Source organism: Ixodes scapularis, unplaced genomic scaffold (genome assembly GCF_016920785.2).
Source record: "Ixodes scapularis isolate PalLabHiFi unplaced genomic scaffold, ASM1692078v2 PGA_scaffold44__24_contigs__length_19508400, whole genome shotgun sequence".
NCBI classification, from domain to species: Eukaryota; Metazoa; Arthropoda; class Arachnida; order Ixodida; family Ixodidae; genus Ixodes; species Ixodes scapularis.
Genome location: NW_024609873.1, coordinates 18,047,837 through 18,070,031, shown reverse-complemented (window position 1 = coordinate 18,070,031; position 22,195 = coordinate 18,047,837). Strand labels below are relative to the sequence as shown.

Sequence of the window (22,195 nt, the reverse complement as noted above, 5' to 3'; positions counted from 1 at the left end):
GGCGTGATGTAAATAGTGATGTCTCGTTACAATGGACACCTCTGTTCCCCGAAAAGAATGTCCGGAATGCGAGTTGTCCATAGTAACGAAAATCTTGTCTTCATAGACTGAAGGCCGACAAGTAGCCCGAAAGGAGGAAACTCTGTCAATTTCTCTTTTCCATTCAAGAAGGGAGAGACTCTCCTCCTTCCTGCTGGGAATAGCTCAGAGACCCGCTCCTGTGGGGAGAGGAGGAGAGAAGAGTGCAAGAGAGAATGGAAAGAAGGAAACTATAGGAACTAGCTTTTTTCCTGGCAGAAGACAATTCTAAGTCGGTGTTCAACATACCTAGGTCCATAACAATGAGACATGACATCATATGTGGCGATTAATTTTGTTCTGCCATCCATAAGCCCCAATAAGTGTAGAAATTTTTTCTGAAACCAAAAATCGGCACAAGAACGCAGAATCTCGGAGACCCCCAAACTCCCGAAAAACATCCCCGAATTCCACGAGAAATGAACCCCAAAGCCAGAAAACCCTAGTCAAAAGCGTTGCAGCTGGTGCAGCTACTTATTAGCATGTTTTAGAATGGCATATGCGACAGCTTTGTGCAAGCAAAGAAAGATTGTCATTGCCACTGCACTTGCATCATGCTCAAACTGCGTTTTTGATTGGCACAAAATGGTGAGTTGGGCCATTTGGTTCACTGTACGGAAACAAAAGTGTCAAAACCTGGGACAGAGTAAAGAAGATGACAACACGAGGCGCATTCACAACTGAATTTTTATTTAGAAAAACACTGTCTTAAATACACTTTGAACCCCCCCCCCAATCATTTTTCATGTGCCCACTCTTTATCCAAAAAAATAAGTACTCTTTATCTAAAAAATAAGCACTCTTTATCTAACAAATAAGCACTTTTTACCTAAAAAATAAGTACTCTTTATCGAAAAAAATAAGCACTCTTTATCTAAGAAATAAGCACTCTTTATCTAAAAGATCAGCACTCTTTATCTAACAAATAAGCACTCTTTATCTAAAAAAATAAGCACTCTTTATCTGTCAGGGTCAAGGAAGGTTCACTGATACACTTACCTGCACCCTTTGTTTTTATAACATATGCTTCATGAATTTCCCTGGTAGTCTTTTTGATTGGCACGTGGCACCACCGCCGTTTCTTTGTATTCACAGAGCTTTTGCATGCGCTATTCTGAAATTCCCTATTGTTCTGGCTACCAGAGAATGCTTGACAATGGTTGCCAGCAACCTGAAGTCATATATGTTATAATTGCAGTAAATGTAGCAATATGAATGACTGAGGCAGCCCTCAGAGTCAACTACTCACTTCTACGACGTCCTTCAGATGGTGGACGAAGTCCCTCTCGGTGTTGACAATCTCCATGACCACCTTGGCGCGCACCTGCTCGTTGCTGAGCAGGCTGACGCTCATCTTGCGGGGTTTCTGCTTTGTCAGCGTGCCATCCGCCATCTTGGTCATGCAGTCCTCCACAGTGTCCTCCTGGTTAACCCGTAACTGCGCAAAAATCAAAGGGCCGTTTTAAGATGCCGCTGAGTCCCACAAAACCTCAACATCTCCAATGCTGCCAAGTCCCACAAAAGCCACATAATAGTTAGCTCATTTTTGGGGAATCCAAGGACAGAGCTGGCAAAACCACCCCTTGTCTGCTCTTTTCCCGCAGCCCTTAACCCACTTTTAGGCAAGCACTAAGAAAGGTATGCCTAGCCACCTTTCCAGTATGTCTTACGAAAAGTATGATGGCGTCTCTTCCCAGGAACAGCCCTTTTAAGGGGCACTTAAGGGGTACCTAGGTCCATAATAATGAGACATTTTTTGTCTCATTTTTTGAAACTAAGAAACATCTGTTTTTAGGTACCTGAATAGGGCCTGCATCTATGCCACAAGATATAAACTTAAGAAAAACAAAAAATAACACAACATTTATCTTGTGAGACTCATTTCAGCAATTCCAAAACACGCATCTATTTGTGTTGTCACTTCAAAATTGAATGTTTCGGAATGGCTTCAAGGCCAAACTCAAAGTGGGTTTAAAACAATTCTGAAAAAACAAAAATAATTTTTTTTTTGAATTTTGCGTCCCTTAATTAAGACTTGTCCACAAAAATGTTGGCTATTGGCCAATGTCTGGCCTTAGTTTTGCGCACAGGTAACTTACCCGAACAAAGGCGGCCGGGAACCATCCGTTGCGCTGCTCGATAGAACCCCACCACCAGTCCTTGTCCGACATGTCTGTCACTTCTATCACTTCCCCGGCATGGAACGCAAGTTCTTCGGAGTCCAGCGTCACGTGATCCCACAGGGCTTCCACGTATGTCACACCTTCATACTGCACAAAAATCAACAAAAAAACAAACAAGGTGAGGCACAATGAGAGATGAGCGAGCGCACAGGCAAGCTGGTGAACGCCTGACATGACTGAACCTGTGGAACCTTTTTACGTGACTTCCTTTTCGTTCCCATCTGAGGTTTAGTCATGTCGAGTCCCGATAGCAGGTCACTTGAATTAAGAGAGCCAGAGCACAGTGTGGTAAAAGTGATGGCACAAAAAGGAGGGAGCAAGCCACAAAACCCCAAACTCTATTCACAGTAGTTAGTCAGGAGCCTAGGCATTGGTGTCTTGGGAGTCCGCAGCCACATTGAAAAAGAGCTGACGAGATCCCCGGACCTTCAGCCCTTGCTGCAATAAAGTGGCTAAAAACACTGCAAACTCTGTTGGCTACACTAAATAAAAAAGAAATGTCAGACAGTGGTAAGGAAACTGGGATGGTTTTCCTCAGGCCTCAGGGCCCAGTCATACTTCAGGTGCATCTGAACTGGAGTACCTAAGGGTGGGTTACTCCAGCCTAATCATTGTACCAAAAGAGAAGCATAATTAGTGAAGGTGCTTTAAAAGACTCCTTACTGTGGCCCTTATGCATACACTCTAAAAGAATCATACATCTGAATTCTCATTTTATGCAGAGTTGACCACACCAGTTTAGAACAGACCTTAGTAAATTAGCATCAGATCCAGATATTAAAATGTATTATCATCTTCACAAGCCCATTGATTCAATGCTTACCGCAAAAAAAATGTTAATCATCAAATTTTAAGTTTCAAAACAGTTTAGAAGAGATCTTAGTGAATTAGCATCAGATCCAGATGACATTCAGAAGTATTTTCATCTTTACATGTCCTTTGATTCAATCCTTACAGCAAAAAAATATTAATCATTGAATTTTAAGTTCCATTCAAGGTTTTATGGGGTAAAAGATACATACACTTGCTCAAATTACTCTATTGAGGAAGCACTCACTAAATATAGTAGATGTGAATGTCTCATGAACTTGGAAGTTGCTATCCTCAAAGGATTTTCAGGACACTATGCTCTCTCTTAGCAACAAGTTGCAGCATAGAGGCTCTTGGCCTATCTCCTATCTGAAATAACCATTACCACTTATTTAACAGTTTCTGCTTACATTTTACTCTTGCAACCTCGCTATGTTTCTTATTACTCTGGGTGACAGTATTTCATGTAAAAATTGAGAGAGAAGTTATAGAAAGACATTGCTATATTAGTGAAATATTGCTGGCTCCAAATAAGTGAAGCAAGAAAATTATTCAATGTGCAGCAGCACAGCAGACTTACGTCTTTCGGAATTTGGTTCTGAAAGTAGGATTCTCCGTCAGATGAGAAGTCCTCCTCGGAGGATGCCGTGCTGGGTTCCCTCGAAGCCTCTTGGTCAGAAAGGCCTGGAGACAAAATGAAAGCCCGATATTTATTATTTATCAGCACCATTAGAGTTTTTATGAAGGCATCAAGTCAGTCAACAAACTGTCAATATTCATATCACTGCCTAGAAATACTGCATTTTGAGTACTTCAATAGAGGGACACCATTTTATTGGCTTATGTCAAAACCGTTGATCCCTGCGGAAGATGATTTTGAAAGTACACTGGAACCCCCAACTATCTAAAAACTAGAAATTTGAATTGATCTAATTAGCTTGGACACGTGTCCAAAGGTTTATACTGTAGAGTAATCTGGTATAACCACAAGCTCCATAAAAAAAAAAAAGTGTTTTGAGACTGCTTGCCATCCTGAATTGGAAAATGTCTTTATCTTTCAGAAGCTTTGAACAGTGCTGCCTTCCAAGGCCTCTTTCAGTCATTGAAAAGGAGATTTAAAACAGCATTCCATCCTTTTTATCGGAAGCACGCAGAGTTGTGCCTACCGTGGTTCAGCTGCTCCTTTTGAAGCAGGTCCATCTTCTCCGACTTCTCAAGATCCACCGGCTGACTGATGGACCTCCGCAGGCGGCCACGCCCTTTCTGCCGGCGGAGTGTCGGAGGGCAGCGTTCCGTCCTCGTCTTGATCGGGGGTGGCATGGAGAATTGCTGCGAGAGAAAATTGAAGCCTCAATGAGCCTTTCCACAAAAATCCCAAAAGGCCTTGCAAGGTATCCCACATTGTATCGTGTGGCAAGAAGTGCAAGAAGTGCCAAAGTACACGCTTAGCCTGATTCAGTCGCTTTGCATGTCCTGGAAGTCAATGATCCATCCCCTTCTATTGATGTGAGTTCAGGGCACAAGAAAAACAAAATGAACTTAAAACAGACTCGACATAAACTTTGGAATTCTGAAGCAATAAGAGTTAACACAACATATTTTTCTTCTATCGATAGTTATACTCTTATGTGCTGTACGTGAGATCCCTATAGTACACTGCAAGAACGAATGGGCTGCCATATATTCCTGGAGGAAGCATGGAGTAGTTGGCGCAGACAGCAGCTAGTGTGATTCCAGCGAAACCAAGAATAGATGCAATATAAGTATGGTTCTTTGATTTGGGGCTAAATCACATCTTACTCAGTGCCCACATCTGAAATGTGCTTTATATAAAAACTGGTCAAAGCCAATCTTCCTAAGAAAAGATTGAGCTCATCCCCTCAAACCTTATTCTCGTTTTAGAAAAAAATATTAGGTGTAGCATATGTATCTAGATTATCATGAACCAACCAGCTAAAGTAGGTGGTGTAAAACAGCAGCTGTGAAAATAATTTCTACATGCAATTACAATTAAAAAAAAACAAAGTTATGTTAAATATAAAATTCAAAACAAAGGGCTCCCTGACATCTATGCTGCTATTTATAGAGGAACACGGTTTATGTCTTAGTGCAGTCTCATTTCTGCTGCATGTATACATTCCTATGACATCTCTTCTGAAAATTATAAGCTGGAAAAGCCAACTCGCGTCTTTTGCAAAGCAAATGGTTACAAAGCCACACAAATTCATATTTTAATTCAACATTCATCACCCTGCATTGACGCAAGCAAGAATTATGGCGAATTTGTAGGGCTCCGTGTTTTCAGTTAATTTTTTTAGGAATTCGGATGAAGTTTTTTCAGAGTTTATTTTTTATAAAAAAAAAAAAAAAAATCTATATTTATTAGAATTTACATGGTCAATTTTCCAATTCCATGATGGTCAGAGTTCAATTTTGCCTTACTCTCAAATCTCTAAAATTCCAAATTAAAAAAAAAAAAAAATATTGTGTAGAGATTTGTGCACAAATGTATCTTTAAATGCAAAGTATATACGGCTGAAAAGTAAATCAGATGTTGGATGAGTTGGTAATGTATACTATTAATAGACACAGAGCACAAAAGGATAAAACAGAAAGAAACATACCAAAGTGCTGCAGTATTCCTTTCTGTTTGTGTTCCATCCCTCTGAACTCTTTTTAGCAGCATCAGATGTGTCTAGATGGGCTCTCCTTAGCTGAATGTGGCATTCTGATTGCTTATGCTCAGCAATTCTCAAAGCACCCTTGCCATTAGCAGACAGGGTTTATTCACTAGATATCAAATCTTCAAAACCACTGATCTCCTGGACATAGATGCTGTGAAGCTTTTACTTTCTTCCGTTCTGTTTAGAGTGAAAGGATCCCCATCGAATTTCCTCCCGTGGTCGCAGATTCCACATAAATTTGAATCCCGATGCAGGGTGCTGGGATGATATAGAAATTTCAGCTGTCTCCTATGGGACCATAGCCTCCACAGTTATAAAAACACTACCTCTCTTCCCCACATGAAGCCTGAACTATATGGTCTAAACTCAAAATAACAGCAGTGGCTAGTCACATGTATAGATTGACTTATTTAGTGATGGAAGAATACAATTAAACACTGTCCCAAAAATATGTTGATGAGATAAAACTCTCGTCAATAATACGAGACATCAAAGGAAACTGAAGTGACCTATACCAAAGGCCCTTTGCTTTGATTAAACTTGTGTGAACAATATCAGCAAGTTTGTCGTTTTTTAGAGTCACTACGACCCTGAAGTTAAAAACCTAGCAAAAGGCTCTCCAACCCTCGGTGGTATATGTTCTTTAAGTATTGTAAAGTGTCAAGAAATAATAAAAGGCATGTCTTGAGACTGAGAGAGAAACGAAGTAAAGGTACAATACATGACTCCGCTTGTAGCGGACAACATTTTATATTCCTAGACAGGCTCCCCTGGTAGCAAAGCAGAGCCAAATAAGCCATTGTAGTCAATCTGAATTGAAAGAGACCTGTCAGTTTTGGCCGACTCGAACAAAGACTAATGTGGGAATGTTAGGTAGGATAGTGCGAATACTCAAATGTTTGAATAGCAGTTTACAATAATATGTTTTTTAATGTTCGCTTCAAAATGAACTACGACATTCATATTTTTTTTTTTTTTTCGAAGTGCTGCTTGGGCCGGTTAGAACCGTTGGGCGCGCTTCTCACCGAGCACCGGTGCATTGCGGAGAAGCATCGTCCGCGGAGCTCGCTTCCGCGAGTGTTGTTTCTCCGCAATGCACTGGTGCTCGGAAAAAAAGCACACCCAAGGGGCTAACTCGCCGCGATCAACAGCTTGAAAAATACAAATATCGCAGTCGCGCGCCTAAGACAAAAGCACCTTCCAAAGTGGGATGGTGAACGGGGCACCGCTGTATATGAAATGAAATAAGACCTCTTGAGCGTTAATATTTACATAGGTGTAAACGTTTAAAAATTCCAACTCATTAGTGATTGTGTTTCCTTCAAATTCGAGATTGAACAAAACCTACTTTTATACAGCAATAAGATTGAAGTCCCCTCGACCACGTTAGCTCAGTGTCTCTGTAGGTTTAATATTACCTGATATATATATATATCTAAGCCACAGTCCATAAATATACTTCGATTGAAATGAACTTAGCTTAAAAATGGACGGGAACAACCTTCGCGATTCAAAAACATTCGGCTAAAAGCACCGTTCGCTTCGAATTCGCTTCAAACTCAAAATCCACTATTCGCACGTGCCTAAAAGTAACAGTGTTTGCAACCTCCACGCCTTCTTGCATTTTGGGGGAGAAATATTGGGTAGGTCGTCTGTTCGACACATCACACTCCTTTCGAGTCGAATTATTTAAAAAGAAAACCATTAGAAGGCTGTTAAAAGTTACTATTTTATCTCGCTGCCTGATTATTGCGTATTGACTACAGCTTATTATTGCATAGTACAAATCCTTGCGCAGTAAATAAATGTACCAACTCCTGGCACAACCTCCAAAAAGAGGTCAGCAGTGTTTAAAAATGAATAAATGAATGCCCAATCCCCGACCATTGCATACCCTTTCCAAACTGTGGGCGTTGTGCAGGCTTTGGTGCGATGGTGACAGGGGGCTGGGTGGATTCTGTGCATCCTGACTGTCATGCTTCGTGGACTCGGCGCGGCCGCTGGCGGCACACTCGTGCGCGCCCTGAAGTGCCGTGCAGCTGATGCCATTGACGGTGATCTCTGCGCAGGCGCCGTCCGCCCTCTTCTGTGCACCGCCTTGGCTCTCGTCCGTAGAGTCTGCCTGCATGTCGCACGGAAACGAAGGAATTAGATGAAACGCTGGAAGTGAAACCAAGCATATCGACACCACGTGCACTTGGAAAGGAACCTTGTGGAAGTCAGACTGCCACACTTAAGCCGGGGCCACACCGGTCATACATCATACAAACGACAGTCTGAAAACACGAGTCACCGCAATATCCGTGATTCTAATGTCGCGTGCCATGTTTCCTCTAGAGTTACTAAATGAGCTGCGTCTGTCGTCTGCTGCACCAACCCTTTGTCGAACCTGGTCGAAGTCTGCCACGGTTGCGGTGCAAAATAAGTGGATTCGGTGACACTTCAGTATGTGAAGGTAAGTTACGACGAATAACGTATTGAAATCAGTTCACCTGTCGCGATGCCTTTAAGCTGCCACAGATACGGTACGCCGCCAACGACGTACGACTCGGCGGGATGGCGGATGGCTGCAACGGCTGCTGGCGGTAGCTGCCGGGACGCACGCGCAGTCGCAACGAGAAAGCGCGTGATCTGTATTGAGGGTTCCCAAAATTCCTTGCCGTCGTGGCGCTGTACGTTTTGCAAAGGGCCTATTGCCGCTTTGCCGTCGCCCGTTGTTCTTCGCTCTGGGTATCCGTAGTAGCGGTGCGTGGACTGTGATGTGTCTGTGTAGTTAGAACGATGTATGCGGTTCCCTCCACGAGTGATATGAATGCGGTTCCTTTCACGACTGGCATGGTTGTGGTTATTTCCACAAGTGAGATGGATGACCGTATCCAGGGGCATCGAAGTGCTCTGACAGGCAGAGTACAGAAAAGGGGTGAAAAATTTACAGGAAGATTTATTGGTGGATTCTTAGGGAATCCGTTAACATGACCCTTGGGAAACATCACACACGTCCCCCTTTGGGAAACGCTAACGCTGACCCTGTAACGAGGCCGAAAAGAGGCAGCAAAAAATACAGGAAGCAAAAGAGAAAGCCAAAAGAGAAAAGCTACGGGGTCAGCGATAGTGTTTCCCAAAGGGGGACGCGTGTGGCGTTTCCAGAAGTTATGCTAACGCACTCCCTAAGAATCCACCCCTGGACCTTCCTGTAATTTTTATTTTTGTTGGAAAAAATTACCGATAAACAGGGAGCGCATCCCAAAAGGGGGCGTGGTGACCCACTCCTTGTTTTCGGAAAAGGTGTTATTCAGCCGGAAATATGACTTTCTAAGAACATTGTGATGTTTGAAAATTAGCAGAAAGAAATAAACTTTTCATGATTACAGAAACACTACAATAAATCTTTTTTTTTACCCTGTGCTTTTAATTAAAGCAGTCATGAAATGATTTTCTAACTTCTTCCTTCTTAGCTTTCCTCCTCAACTCAAGAGCGCAATGCGAAATCACGCGGTCGTGACTTGCTTCGGGACCGGTACGATGACTCCAGGCTTCCACCGTGCTTTTTAAGCATACATTGAAACTTGTCATTCGTAGGCAAGGAGGATAGAAAGGTAGGAGATGGCATGACGCCAGCCGCGTAGCCTCCACAAGCCATGCTCCCTTGACGCCGCGCCTCTTTCTCATTTTCCTCCTTACTCTCTTCACCTGTCCAGCCCAACGTGACCACATCATGGGACCGTAGCTAGCCTTCGTCTAGCTATGGTGCACTAGAATACACCACAGTCTAGCCTTTGACCTGATAAAACCTACCAGACGGAGCGCGCGCAAGCCTGCAAGGAGTCCTTCTACAATCAACCATCCATCTCACACCTGACATGTCACGCGCACCGATTGCCAGAGAGATCTACGGTCACGTTTGCCACAACATCGTTTAAACTTTTTATGACTAGGCTTCACCAATATTGCAACGTGCCCCCTCCCAGTACTTCTAACCTCCTTGTTCGTAGGTGATGTCATCACGGCACTCATTGGCCATGAGTGCGAATCCAAATATTCGTCGACGGATTGATTGTTGACGAGCGCCTACGTCTGAGTGACGCAATGCTCGTGCCCAATGCGTGAGCTGGGGTCGGCTGAGGTGCTTTGGGTATCGCGGATGTATCACAGTAAAAAGGCGGAAAGCTTTCGAAGGAAAAAAGGTACGAAACAGTCCGCAATATTTTCCAATTTTCCCACTGAAAAGCAGGCTCTTTTATTTTCTAGCCTCGTTCTTCTGGCCCACTAAACGATGTGTGATTGGTAAGATTCCAACATCAAATTAATTATCCTAGCCCAAAATTCATTCTACGGCCCTTTTAAGGCTTTCAGAAAATTATTTTTTAAGTGCTTCCCATTGTTAATTTTACAGCGACATCTGTTAGTGGGAATCTCCCGGGGAAATTGCGTGGTTGTCCTTTGCAAAAAACCCCGGTGACGTCATCAATCACATGACTGCTCTCAGCCTCTGCCGTAACCGCGCCAAGTTTATAAGAAAATTGGCAACAAAAAAAAAAATCCCTCTCCAGCCGGATTTCAACCAGTAACTTACGAATGACAGCAATCATTCTACCGCTCTACCGACAGACCAGACAAATTTCAGTGAATTAAAGGTGGTATACATTTCATTTCTTTATACCTTCGATAACACTTTGCCATCTCCTGAACCTCGAATGTGCACGCGAAGCCGGAGGACGGCAAAAGCATAGCCAGGCAAATCACCACGAGAAGCGGCCGACGAAATGGAAAAGGTGGATTGGCAAGCAGTGGATCAGACGAGAGCCACGTAATTGGCGCCCCGCTGCGGCAAGACGCCGAAACACACTTCTCCCGAGCGAACAAGTGTTTCGGGTCCTCACCGCTGCAAAAGTTGTGCGCTGACGTTCAGGTTCCCCGAGAAAAAGCTCTGAGGAGGCTATGGCAAAAGGCAACCAGCCAACAACCAGCGCGTGCTGGAGTTCGGATGTTCGAAAGAGACGCCCGGTAGAAAGTGAGAGAGAGAAGGAGACGAGAGGGCGCTGGGACGTCAGAACACCGAGCTCTGGTTGGAAGGATTACTGGGTGGACGCGAAGCTAGCTGCCTTTGTCTCTACTAACTATATGAAAGCGAACGCCGACGTTAGGCATTCCCGAAGACGGGAGGCCCACAACCTTAATATCGCAACCAAGCTAAAGAACCTCAACTGCCCCTTAATCACAACGGGAAAACAATTTGTGCTCTCTATCATGCCTTATTTGAAGATATGATGAGAGGCAGCTATACTGGGTAAGCGCGGCGATGTTTCAAGCCTTGGGCATGAATGCCTTGGAAGTGGCAGTCGTCCATCTTTACTGGGCCGCCTCCTAGAGCCCGCTGCCTTCACGGAAGCGAGAGACCACCACCCAAATGCCACGGATTTACCACCTGAATACTTTACCGAACAGCCCGCAAGGCCACCACAGCTCGCTGGCTGACTCGCCTGAACCGTATCCGAACTTCTGAAATGCGGGCAGCGGTTAACGCGACGATCAAAAGAACACGCCGTCGTCACCGTGTATTTTATATAATCGCATAATTACCATCACTAGACGCGGCACCGCGGGTCTCCGGTGCCGTGGCTCTCCCGGACCAATATATATATATATTAATATTATTGTCATCACTATCCAACGGGTAAGCTCTGCTTCTCCCCCCTAGCAGATGCTGTGGAAACTAACGCAACATCAAGTAATCGTAGCGAATTCATAAACTTTTCTTTAAATCTCAAAATCGTTTTCCTATTTTTATTTTTTTTTTTATTTTAGTGATTAAAGTTCAGATTATCTGGGCAACACCCTGTGCTCAGAGTGCGTCACCTGACCACTGGTACCGTGCGCAGGCGTGCATCTCAAGTCATAAAAGTATAATGTACCCTCACGAGGAGCTCATGCGAACGAATTTCGAGTGCAACGAGTGGTGGGCGACACTTTGCGCGCACTCACCTCGGACATTTGCTCCCCGCCGGTACCGGCGGCTTCGAGCTGAATCCCGCTATCCGCACTGCTGCACTTGGAGCCCCTGAGCTCGCGGTTCTTGCGATGCAGCTTCTGCTCCCTGGAGGCCCTGAGGATGGCGGGCCCCAGCCGAAAGCCCCCCGAGCCTTCCTCGTCGTCCTCCCCACGCGCCAACGGGGCCGAACTCTGTGCTAACTTCTTGGAGGCGGCCATGGTGGGGACATCCGGGTGCGGAGAACCTGGCGGCCAGCTGGTCTGCCAGTCCTCGGCGCTCGACAAGGAACCCTCGTCCTTGGCGGGAAGAGACGTCGTGGACCCCTTACGGCTCCGCTGGAACCGCATGGAGAAGGTTTTGCGGAACTTCTGGAGGACGCTGTCGGCTATGAGGCGCGGACTAGACGCCCTAAGCGAGGAATAGCGCGGCGGCAGGCTCGAACCACCGGTCGAGAGTCCCCGGTCGGCAGCCACGTCGTCCTTGGGGAGGCTGGACATGCTGCCGACAGCCGCGAAAAGCTGCTCCGCTTCCACGTCCGTGTAGAGCTGGGACCACGGGCGGCGGACCTCCCGGCAGACGTCCTCGCTACTCCCGCTGTGGAACTCGGGCGTGCTGGCGGCCTTGAGGTGACGCTCCGACCGGGAGATGGGCCTGTTGCGGACGAGCTTTCCCGGGCGTCCCAAGAGGAGCTTGTGATTGGCAGTAGGCAGTGGGGAGTGGATTGTCGGAAGGGCGGTCGAGGTCCTCGGCTCCGACCTGTCCCGAGCCCGTTTGGACGTCGGGTCGGGGTCGGTGGAGGCTCCGTTGATTGCGTCGCATGGGTGTGCGCCCATGGCTGGACGGTGGTCGGTAGTGGAGGTGGCGTCGCCGTTCGGCGTGGCGTTGCCTCCGCTCAGGTCCTGCGTACAAATAATGCAACTTTTTTGTAGGACTTTCTCAAACAAAACAAAAACAATTCAGATCGATACTTCTGTAGCTCCACTAAACTCGTCATCATTATCACCATCGGGTGATACTTGAACTCAACACGGACCATGAACCCTACTGCAAGTAAGAATTAACATGGTCCCATTTCGGCAAGCATATGGTTCATGCATCCTTCACTTAAAGGGCCTCTGACACGCCAAATTTTTTTTTTTTCATGCTAGGCGTTGAAATGGCATGTCAGGACATTACAAAAAAATTATTTCACTAAAGAGTTGCGTAGTCTTTTTTATAAAAATAGAAATAGGAGGCCGAATTCAAAGTTCCCGCCAGTGCACTGTGACGTAACAGTGTACCGCAAGGTGTCGGGGCGGTCAGAAGGGAGGCATGGACCTACGTCACTAAAAGTGGGTTCGCAGGAAGTCACGTGAGTTTCACTCCTCGTGCTCTCCGCGATCGTGCCGAAGACTTTTTTTTTCTGCTCTTTGTACGAGCGATTGTAGAAAACGAAGTTTCAGTTCCACTAGCTCTTTATCGCTGCACCGTTGATTAGTTTGCGTGCTGTAAAAGTTGAGGACGAAGAGTCAGTAAGGTCAATGATGAAAGCGTTGCGAGTACAAGCCAGTGTACGAGTGCATGCGATCAGTCCGATGATACAGAGCTATACTGGGTGCAAAAGAAGCTATCAAGTCTTGAAAAAAAAATTTTAGAACGCTCGCAGAAATTAGAATTGCTTGCGTACGACACGCATTGCTGAAGGTTCGGACACCGAGGTCGTCGAATCATCGTATACTCTCCAGGCTGAAGATGCCTGCCGTCCCTCAGAAATGCATGCAGTGTGATCTCTTCTTCAGTTGCTGAAATACCGTGACCGTCCCTCACACAGCACCTTCTAGGCATTGCAGTTGATCACGTCAATTCACTGACTCCTCTTCTACCTTTACAGCAACATTAAGCGATGAAAAGCAGATAAAGGAAACCTTGTCTGCTTGGATCGCTCGTGGAGGTGCGGAGAACAACAAAAATATTTTTAAAAAAATATTACACGCGCTCGCGGTAAGCACGAGGAGGGATACAACTCACGTGACTTCCGCCGATGCCTCCCTTCTGACCGCCCCGACACCTTGAGTACACTGTTACGGTCACAGTGCACTGGCGGGAACTTTGAATTCGGCCTCGTATTTCTATTTTTATAAAAAAAAAAAAAACTACGGACCTCTATAGTGAAACAATTTTTTGTAACGTCCTGACATGCCATTTCAACGCCTAGCATGAAAAAAAAAATTTTTTTTTTTTGGCGTGTCAGAGGCTTTTTAACAAGAAAGCATAGGGGCAGCTGGTTCTATAAAAATCGTGGAAAAAGGAGAAACCACGAATCCCTTCGTGCGCTTTGAACAAGAAAACTTGGGGTACGCTAAAGCTTCGCCTTTAAGAGTGAAATGCGATAGCATTATCGGGTCTCGTTCGCAAAGCCTTCTCATATAAAAGCGTGCTCGTTGGCAAGCCGTGCAAGCGTGTGTGCGTGGTCTAGTCGGTAGCGTTACGTGTCACGTGACGTCGCACGTGGCTGTGACGTCAGGACTATCGACCCGCTAAATTTCGCAAAAACATTTTCCGCTAAATTTGTCGGAAAATTGTTTCCACCAAATTTAGCGGGTAAATTCCATAATGCAACGCGCACAGACACGTGTGACGTCACGTGGCTGCGCGCGTTGCATTATGGGATTTTTGGTCCCACCGACGCCGACGCCGGATTTTCTGCGATACAATCTCCTAAATGCTGTCGCGTTAAAAAAAACCTATATCAACAGTTTTTTTTCTTTTTTTTTTCTTAACACGAACACAGTTTTTAAAGATTGTCCATGATTCTGCTTCTTTCTTTGTATCCACACCTCTCAACATGTTTTTTTTTTTTCTCCTTGTCTTACTGGTACCGGGCCGTTTTCGAAGAATTCGGGTCACGCGCGTTTCCTGGAGGTTGGGGAATCCCATGCCCGTGTCCTTTTCACTTAGACACAAGTCCCGATAAACACCAATTTTTTGCTCAACGCCGAAACACTAACACCGAAAAACACAGAATCGCAGGTGGAAAATAAGCCCCGAAATATCACCCACGAATTGAAAGAAAAATAAACCCCGAAAACACGGAACTCATAAAGCTATCGACGGTCGCGCGCCCAATGTTTTAAGACGTCAGTTTCCGAAGTCTGCAAAAACAGACGACATGGAGTACGACGACCGCGTTGCTTCACGGTCGCGCAAGCTCCGCCTCCTTGTCTCCTGCAAAAAAAAAAAAAAAAAAAACGAGGGTCGCTTTCCGCAGGGCTTAAAGCCAGCACGGCCGCCCTGGAAGCTTGGTTGCGATAATCTGCTCCGCAAGCGAAGCGTATACAGTTACTCTAGTCGGTGCTTACACCACAGAGGTAAAAGCTGTCCCGCAACGAAATCATATAGGTACGTGAAAATAGGGTCGCGTCGAAGACCTTGATCATAGCCTCCTCTATACCTTGATACAAGAAGGGAAAAAAAACGCTAGTCTTTTCTTCTCCATGCGGCGCGCGAGTCGAGAGACGAGTCAGTCGCGTGCAATGACGGAGGCAACGCCAGCCACTTGGACCGCAGTCGGGAGGCGGCGAAAACGGCGCTTTTCCTTCACGCGCCCCAAGATGCACGAGGGGGAGCAGCACTGCAGAGATCGGCATCGAAGAATGCAGGCACCCAAGGCCCGAAATAAATCAGGCCCTCGCTAAGTGTGACTCATGCCACCGTGGAAATAGCGCGCGCCTTTCGCGCAATGCCTCGCCGCGCTGCACCGCCACTTCTTTCCCGTACCCCTATATCCGCGTCCAGTGTCCATCAAGTGCCGATGCAGGCGCAGTCCCCATCTTCCTACATTCCGAGCGACTGCGTGCAGCCGACCATTGGACACGCAATTTTGTTTCGACGGTCACGATGATCCTCACAAAACGTGACGTCACGTTGCGCTCGCGTTGGACCAGTCATACGACGCCCCTCTTTCTGGCGGCAAGAAGCGTCTGGTTAACGCAGCGGAAGTTCACCCTCTCACGCGCCCTTTTCCCCGATATGTCAGACCAAGTGACGTCAGTGGTAAAGCGCAGTACGACCATTGGCTACCTAACGAGTGGACGTGGACACTACGGACTCCTTAGTTCGGCGGCTCGGGACATAGCCTCCAGCTTACGGCACGCGTATCTCCGCTACTAGCCAAGGAAAATAATCGCGGCCCAACTGCGGAAGACCGTTTTCCCGTCGGAAGTTACGTTAACCCAACCCTTTCGACAACAGGCACTGCGGTGCGGGTTTCTAAGCAAATAACGAAACGGAAAGTGGAAGTTCTCGTCTCGTAGCTAAGGGTCGTGTCCCCTCCCCCTAGAATAATCCAGGCCTGCGACCATAATCCTCTTCCTCCGTGGGAAGTCATCACAGCCGGATGGAGCCAACTCGGCAATTAAACACTCTTTTTTTTTTTTTTTTTTCCAATCTCACTTGGATGACGTCTTAATCACAGTGCAGAGGCCCTGATTATTCTAAATGGTGTTAGTCGGGCACGTCGGTGACCGTTGGGCGAGCGCCAGACGGGACGCAGTATGGAGGCATTTATTTTTGACATACGACGGTAAAATCGAATTGATCTTTTTCTTTCTTTTTTTTTTCCTCTAACGTAGTGTTTGGGGACTTATTTCTCTGCGCCCTCGATTTCGTTCTTAGAGCGGAGATCTCCAGTGTTAAAAGGGTCACGAAACGGTATCGGGTCGGAATGGCCACGAGTTTACAGAGGCGTACTGGGGGGCTATGCTGCGCTTTTTGGACTCCCAGGAGACTAGGGAGAAGGAAGTGACGTCAACGACACAGCAAACGCAGATTGGGTGCTGATTTCGTTTTCTTCTGTCAACATCCAATCTGCGTTTGCTGTGTCGTTGACGCCACTTCCTTCTCCCTAGTCTCCTGGGAGTCCAAAAAGCGCAACATAGCACCCCTGGTCCTATATATAGTTCCGAGTATATTCGAAATGACCGCCACTGGTTCAGAAGTTTCTTGGTCGCCGTGAGATTGCGAGGATGGGGAAACTATTTCTCTCAATGTTGCCTTGTAAACCTTTGGATACATGGCTTTGCGCAAAAAAGACGGACACAAGAGAGAAAAACAAACACGAGCGCAACTTACAACTGTATTGAGGAAACCTTTTGAAGTTGCGCTCGTGTTTGTTTCTCTCTCTTGTGTCCGTCTTTTTTGCGCAAAACCATGTATCCAAACGTTCACCAACTTGCCCAACAACAAACTATTTTACCTTGTAAACCTGGATGACGTAACTGTGGGATCGAAACCACCCGCCTGACGCCAGTCGAGCAAGGCTCATGAATTGGATACGAGAACTGCGCGAGCACTCGACTTCGGCTCGACGCAATCAATGCCTCGGCGGACACTCGGGTAGTGGCTACCGTCCACCACCTGCGGTGATGAGAAGAGCCGAACTCTAACAATGCCCGGAGCTCAGCACGCGTTTTTTTACTTTGCCGACCCCAGCGCGGGGCTATGATTATCGTTGGCAGCATTGGATATATGCATCAGGCCATGTGGCTGCTTGTTCTGGCTCCGAGTTGAGGGGATGAAATATGCTCATATTTCTCGAAGTTACTCGCCGACTGACATTGCCTAGAACGAAAAAGAAAGGCAAAGTTATTCGGTTATTAAAGTTACGTTCTGAGGAGTATTTATTGGAAGAAGAAAAATAGTTTCATATTGAAACAAGTAAGCAAACAACTGAGAACACCGTGAAGAGTTTGTATTCGAAACACCGTCTGTGGAATTGTTTGTCTCATCTCCGTCCTTCGACCGAGGCGACCGAGACAATGCGACTTGAAGCCACCTCCTCCTGCATTGTCTGCGACGAGCGGGATTGAAACAATACCTCTCTCTCTCGCTCTCTCTTTCTCCGCGAACAGACGTGTGACGCGTATCAGCCTCGCTTCCAAATAAAACAACACACACCCGTACAGTCTTCAACAAAAAAGAAAGAGACACGCAACGCCTCACTCCACCGCGGCCCTAACAGAACCCGTCAACGAAACAAGCTTGGTTTGCATTCCCTCCCACACATTTCTCGGCGACAAACGAAAGGGCCCGATGGAGCCAATCAAAATGCGGCAAAAGTGCATCGTCATGGCGCCTTTATAATAATAATAATAATAATAATAATAATTTTTATTGGATGTAAAGTACACATACAAAAACAGACCTGCCAAAGCCTCATTGGGCTTGGCTGGCAGCGTCTGGCAGTCAGCAAACGAAACACACACAAAAAGCGTACATAAGGTAAAAACTAAACGAATTGATGCGTTTGCTATTCCAGGCTAAAACAATCACGCGCGGGAAAAGCGTCTTTTTTTTTTTTTTCTTTTTCTACGCGTGATTCGTTTAGCCGGCGATAGCAAACGCACGAGGATGATTCACTTTTGGCGCTGTTTGAATAGCCCCATAATGGTGGCGATGGCTGCAGTCGGAGTGTGAAACGGAGTGTTACAGAACCCGCCAACGGAACAAACTTGGTTTGCACCGCCTTCCGCATACCTTCAGGGCAACACCTAAAGCGAACGAATGCGTGTATATGCGGCCGTTCACTCTACGATATATAATTACAATAACGGAGCCAAGAAAAGAGAAAACCTTTGTGGTTGTAGCAAAGGATTTGCATGACGCTCCAGTAGTCCCTGCCGACTACCGTGGGATACTAATTGACAAGCTACACTAACTCAACCCGGAAGCAATCCTAATGCCCGGGGGATAAGATAGGCAATTTATTTAAGGGAAGGAAACTTACACCGCCTGCAGTTGACCGATCGAAAACGGATGAAGCTCGGCAACGTGTCCCGTATTTATTTTGGGTATACATAAACGAGATACAAATATAGGCGCGGTAAACCCAACCGTAACGCCGCCACACGATCAGTTACTTCGGCGTCTTGTGAGCATGACAACGCAAAGCACGACGGAAGGCAAAGAGTTCGTGCTGGTGCATAGCTTCTTCTATACTCACAAAGCCTGGTACTTCGACGACGGAGCCCTACAGCACCCGGTCGCAGATTTAGAGCGCAAGGATCTGGTAGCACAGAGCGCCAAAGAGCCATTTTTCGGGGAACCTGGACGTCAGCGCACGGCTTTTGCAGCGGCGAGGACCCGAAACGCACTTGTTCGCTCGGGAGAAGTGAATTTCGGCGTCTCGCCGCAGCGGGGCGCCAGTCACGTGGCTCTCCTCTCATTCGTTGTCTGCCGCTCCACCTTTTCCACTTCGGCGGCCGCTTCTCGTGGCGATCTGCCAGGCTTTGTCAGTATATAGGAAGCTATGGCTGGAGACATCAAAGCCCGTGTTCGATATAATCGCAGTGAGTCGAGTGCAGACACAGATTGGGCACGAGGGCTTCACCAGCGTTCGGCCGGGACTGTATCCAATCAACGCCATCCGACTGTGATGACGTCACGTTGAGGTAGATCAGGCTGTTCGCAGGCTTCGATTATTCTAGGGGAGCGTCGGCAATGGGCGGAGCATCTTTGTTTTTGTTGTCCATATCCACGTATCTTCCGCCTCTCACCCGAGCGAACTATGTTGAGTCACATGGGCTGTGAACGCACGCGCGATGTCTGACATGTCGCGGAAGAGAGCTACTGGACATGCTCAAGAACGCACCCGACAGCCAGTACAACATGGCAGCGTGCACTGGAGACCACTAGAGTGCTCTATTCACCCGTGTATGTTTGCAAACAAAGTCGCTACCGCCCGCTATCGGCGGACCACTATGCAGTGCACTAGAATATGCGGCACTGCTGGGACTGGAAAGGCTCGCGTGAGGCGTGTGGCGTAGATCGCGATAGGTGTCGACACCGGCGCATCGGCGGTATAAGGTTAGTGCACGTGCACCGCGTGCTCGCGCACGTGCGGCGGCACATGCGAACTGTAGCGGCTTTCTGCTGCCCTGTCGACTGTAGCGCCCCGCTTTTTTTATACACGTTCAGCCGGACAACTTCCCATGGCCGAGTCACCCATGTTCTAGTACACTGTAGCAAAACTGCGCGCTTACGGTTTTCCTATTTTTCCTTCGCATCATTCTGTTATTCCTACTGCTTTGAGCAATGAGTGTAGTTCCTTACAAACGTTTTACGAATAATTTTTGGAAAGAAAATCTTCTTACCCGATCGCTGTGGGTTGCTGAAAAACAAATAAATACTCTACCGGAAGCCTACTGGGCACCAAATAGTGTGGCTCTCTCGTGGTATGAACTCCCGCCGAATGCAGCGAATACGCAACGTATTGTCGACATATGTAGCGCATCTCAGAGAAGAGGTTAAACAAAATGCATAACCCTTTTCGCGTGTTGGCTCTCCGGCATTTTCATTTCAATACATATAATTATTTCGTCGCTTTCTTCCTTTCCTTCGCCCTCCCCCTAATCTCCGTCTTGCTGTTCAAATAAATAAAGCGCTAGCAAAAAAAAAAAAAAAAAATCGGAACAGCAAAAACAATACAAACAAAAAAGGAAAGGACGACAAAGCGCTGTCCATTTCATTTGACTTTTCTCCCAGCAAACTCGTGTCCACATTCCACCGCATCCCGGAATCGCCTTACGCGAAAACCGCGAAATCAACACGGAATCTCGGTGGACATTAGTGCGTCGTCGTAATGGCGTCTGTCGACCCAAGCGTGAGCCGGCGAAGGCGAACAATGCCCGATTGTCGCGTCTGCCCTTGGCGCCGTGGGAAAAAGAGAAAGGTTGGAAGGCGTCTTTGTGAGCGCATAGCGGCCCCGAGATAAACCCAAAGTGTTCCATGACGTCAGAGTGCCAGCGAAAGGCCCAAGGAACTAGTGACGGGAGTGTGACGGGAAGCGACGTCAGTGTAAGCGCGGGCACAACAGTGCGCACTTCATCGATTTATAAACAGTTTGCAAGTACTCAAGGTAAGCACGTTAAACGGCAGGTCAATTTTCGCAACAGCTGCGAGAAAAAAAAGGAAAAAAAAGGACACAGGGAAAGTAGTCACGTCATTGAGCAGAAAAGCTCTAAAACATAGAACCCTGATAAGACAGCTCCGCGAAGTCTGAAACCTGGGTCATCTTTATTCAAATTCTTTTCGTCAATATCACCCAGCCTAGTCTTATTAACGCGACAAATAAAAAGCAACTTTGTGGGCAAAACAAAATCCGCTTTTCGGAGACCGGGGACCGCATACTCGCTTGTTTTCCCACCTGTCCTCCTCCAGCCAGTCGGCGAAGCAGATGCGCATAAACACTTCCAACAAGATCGGGATGGGCGTGTCTACGAGAGTCCGTTCGATCGGCCCGTCACGCAGGCGCGTAGCCAGAGGGGTCCTCCACCTGTCAGAACACCCCCCAAATTTTACATTATATATATATATATATATTTCTTGTTTTTTTAGTTGTGTGTGTGATTGCACCAGCACCGCAAAACACCTCCCGAAAATATTTTCTGGCTACGCTACTGGGCCCGTGGGACCGAGACCGAAGATTCGTTAACTTGCGCCAGCCTTCAAGTTCCCCTATGTGGTGACTAGTCCGAACGCCCAACTGCCTGGCGACCTTTTTATTTCGAGACAAAGCTAGCCGTTCACGATCGTTCCAAGCTTTCGAATATCGATTCGAATAACGATATTTTAATCTCGAAGGTGTACGTTCCAACTTGCATGCACAGCGGCTTGTGTGGGCAGGCCATCCGGCTCCGTTGAGTGCGCTTTCCCGCGCCAGTGGAGCAGTGAGGGAAAGCGCGACCGTGAGTCACTTCTGGTGCTGCCTGATTTGGCTCCCTCGGATCCTAGCGTCGGTTGCAGTATAGTGCACTATGTGCAACCTAGGGATAAGAAAGACCACATAAAGCCAAATCGGCCTTTCGTGGCTGCAGCTGTAAATGGTGCGGTTCTAAATAATCAAATAAGCCTATAACGCGGTGTGGGTTCTCAACGTTACCTCGTAGAGTGCTCCATGTCTTCGTTATTATTATTACTATTATTATCATTCCAATTAATGCACGGTTCCGCCATAAGTGACGGTTCAGAGTGGACCGAGACGTCCGCAATAAAACGACCGTCCAGCCGTAAAAATTACATTTTCGGCTGCGCAGGCCCATTTGGAGCCCGAGCTAGATAGAGCCCAGTGCGCCCGGCGCCACGTCAAGGCTGTATTACGATCACGTCCAGCAGTCGTCTTTGTTTTGTTGGGTACACGTCGGGAGAGCTCGCCGGAAACGGCCGGGTTGTCGCATACGCGAGCTTATACGCGGTCGGCTCGCCACAAAGGCATCCCCCCCTTCCCCCCTCAACTTCGCAAAACGGACGTCTCAAGAAAGGAAACCGCGCGCTCGTTCATGCTCTACGCCCCATTCTCCTAATATCGGTACCGAAAAAAGAGCAGGCACCGCCACGACAGGATCGAACCTGCCTTTTTACGAAAAGAAAGCGGCTTAGGGCATCAAAGACAGTCTGCCTTTTCGCCAGCTTTAATC

At 47.0% G+C, this 22,195-nt stretch overlaps 1 protein-coding gene across 3 annotated transcripts in view; it reads right to left on the bottom strand.

Annotated features, from left to right (window-relative positions):
- The window catches only part of LOC8038022 (spermatogenesis-associated protein 13), a 256,862-nt gene that overhangs the window by 20,357 nt on the left and 214,310 nt on the right, over nucleotides 1-22,195 (bottom strand). For all 3 annotated transcript variants that reach the window (XM_040498875.2, XM_029973469.4, XM_002412495.5), the window contains 6 exons: nucleotides 11,738-12,643; nucleotides 7,650-7,877; nucleotides 4,238-4,400; nucleotides 3,652-3,755; nucleotides 2,178-2,348; nucleotides 1,328-1,516 (listed from right to left, as the gene is read on the bottom strand). In XM_040498875.2, coding sequence (XP_040354809.2) covers nucleotides 1,328-1,516; nucleotides 2,178-2,348; nucleotides 3,652-3,755; nucleotides 4,238-4,400; nucleotides 7,650-7,877; nucleotides 11,738-12,643 — 1,761 coding nt within the window. The remainder of the gene's footprint in view (nucleotides 1-1,327; nucleotides 1,517-2,177; nucleotides 2,349-3,651; nucleotides 3,756-4,237; nucleotides 4,401-7,649; nucleotides 7,878-11,737; nucleotides 12,644-22,195) is intronic.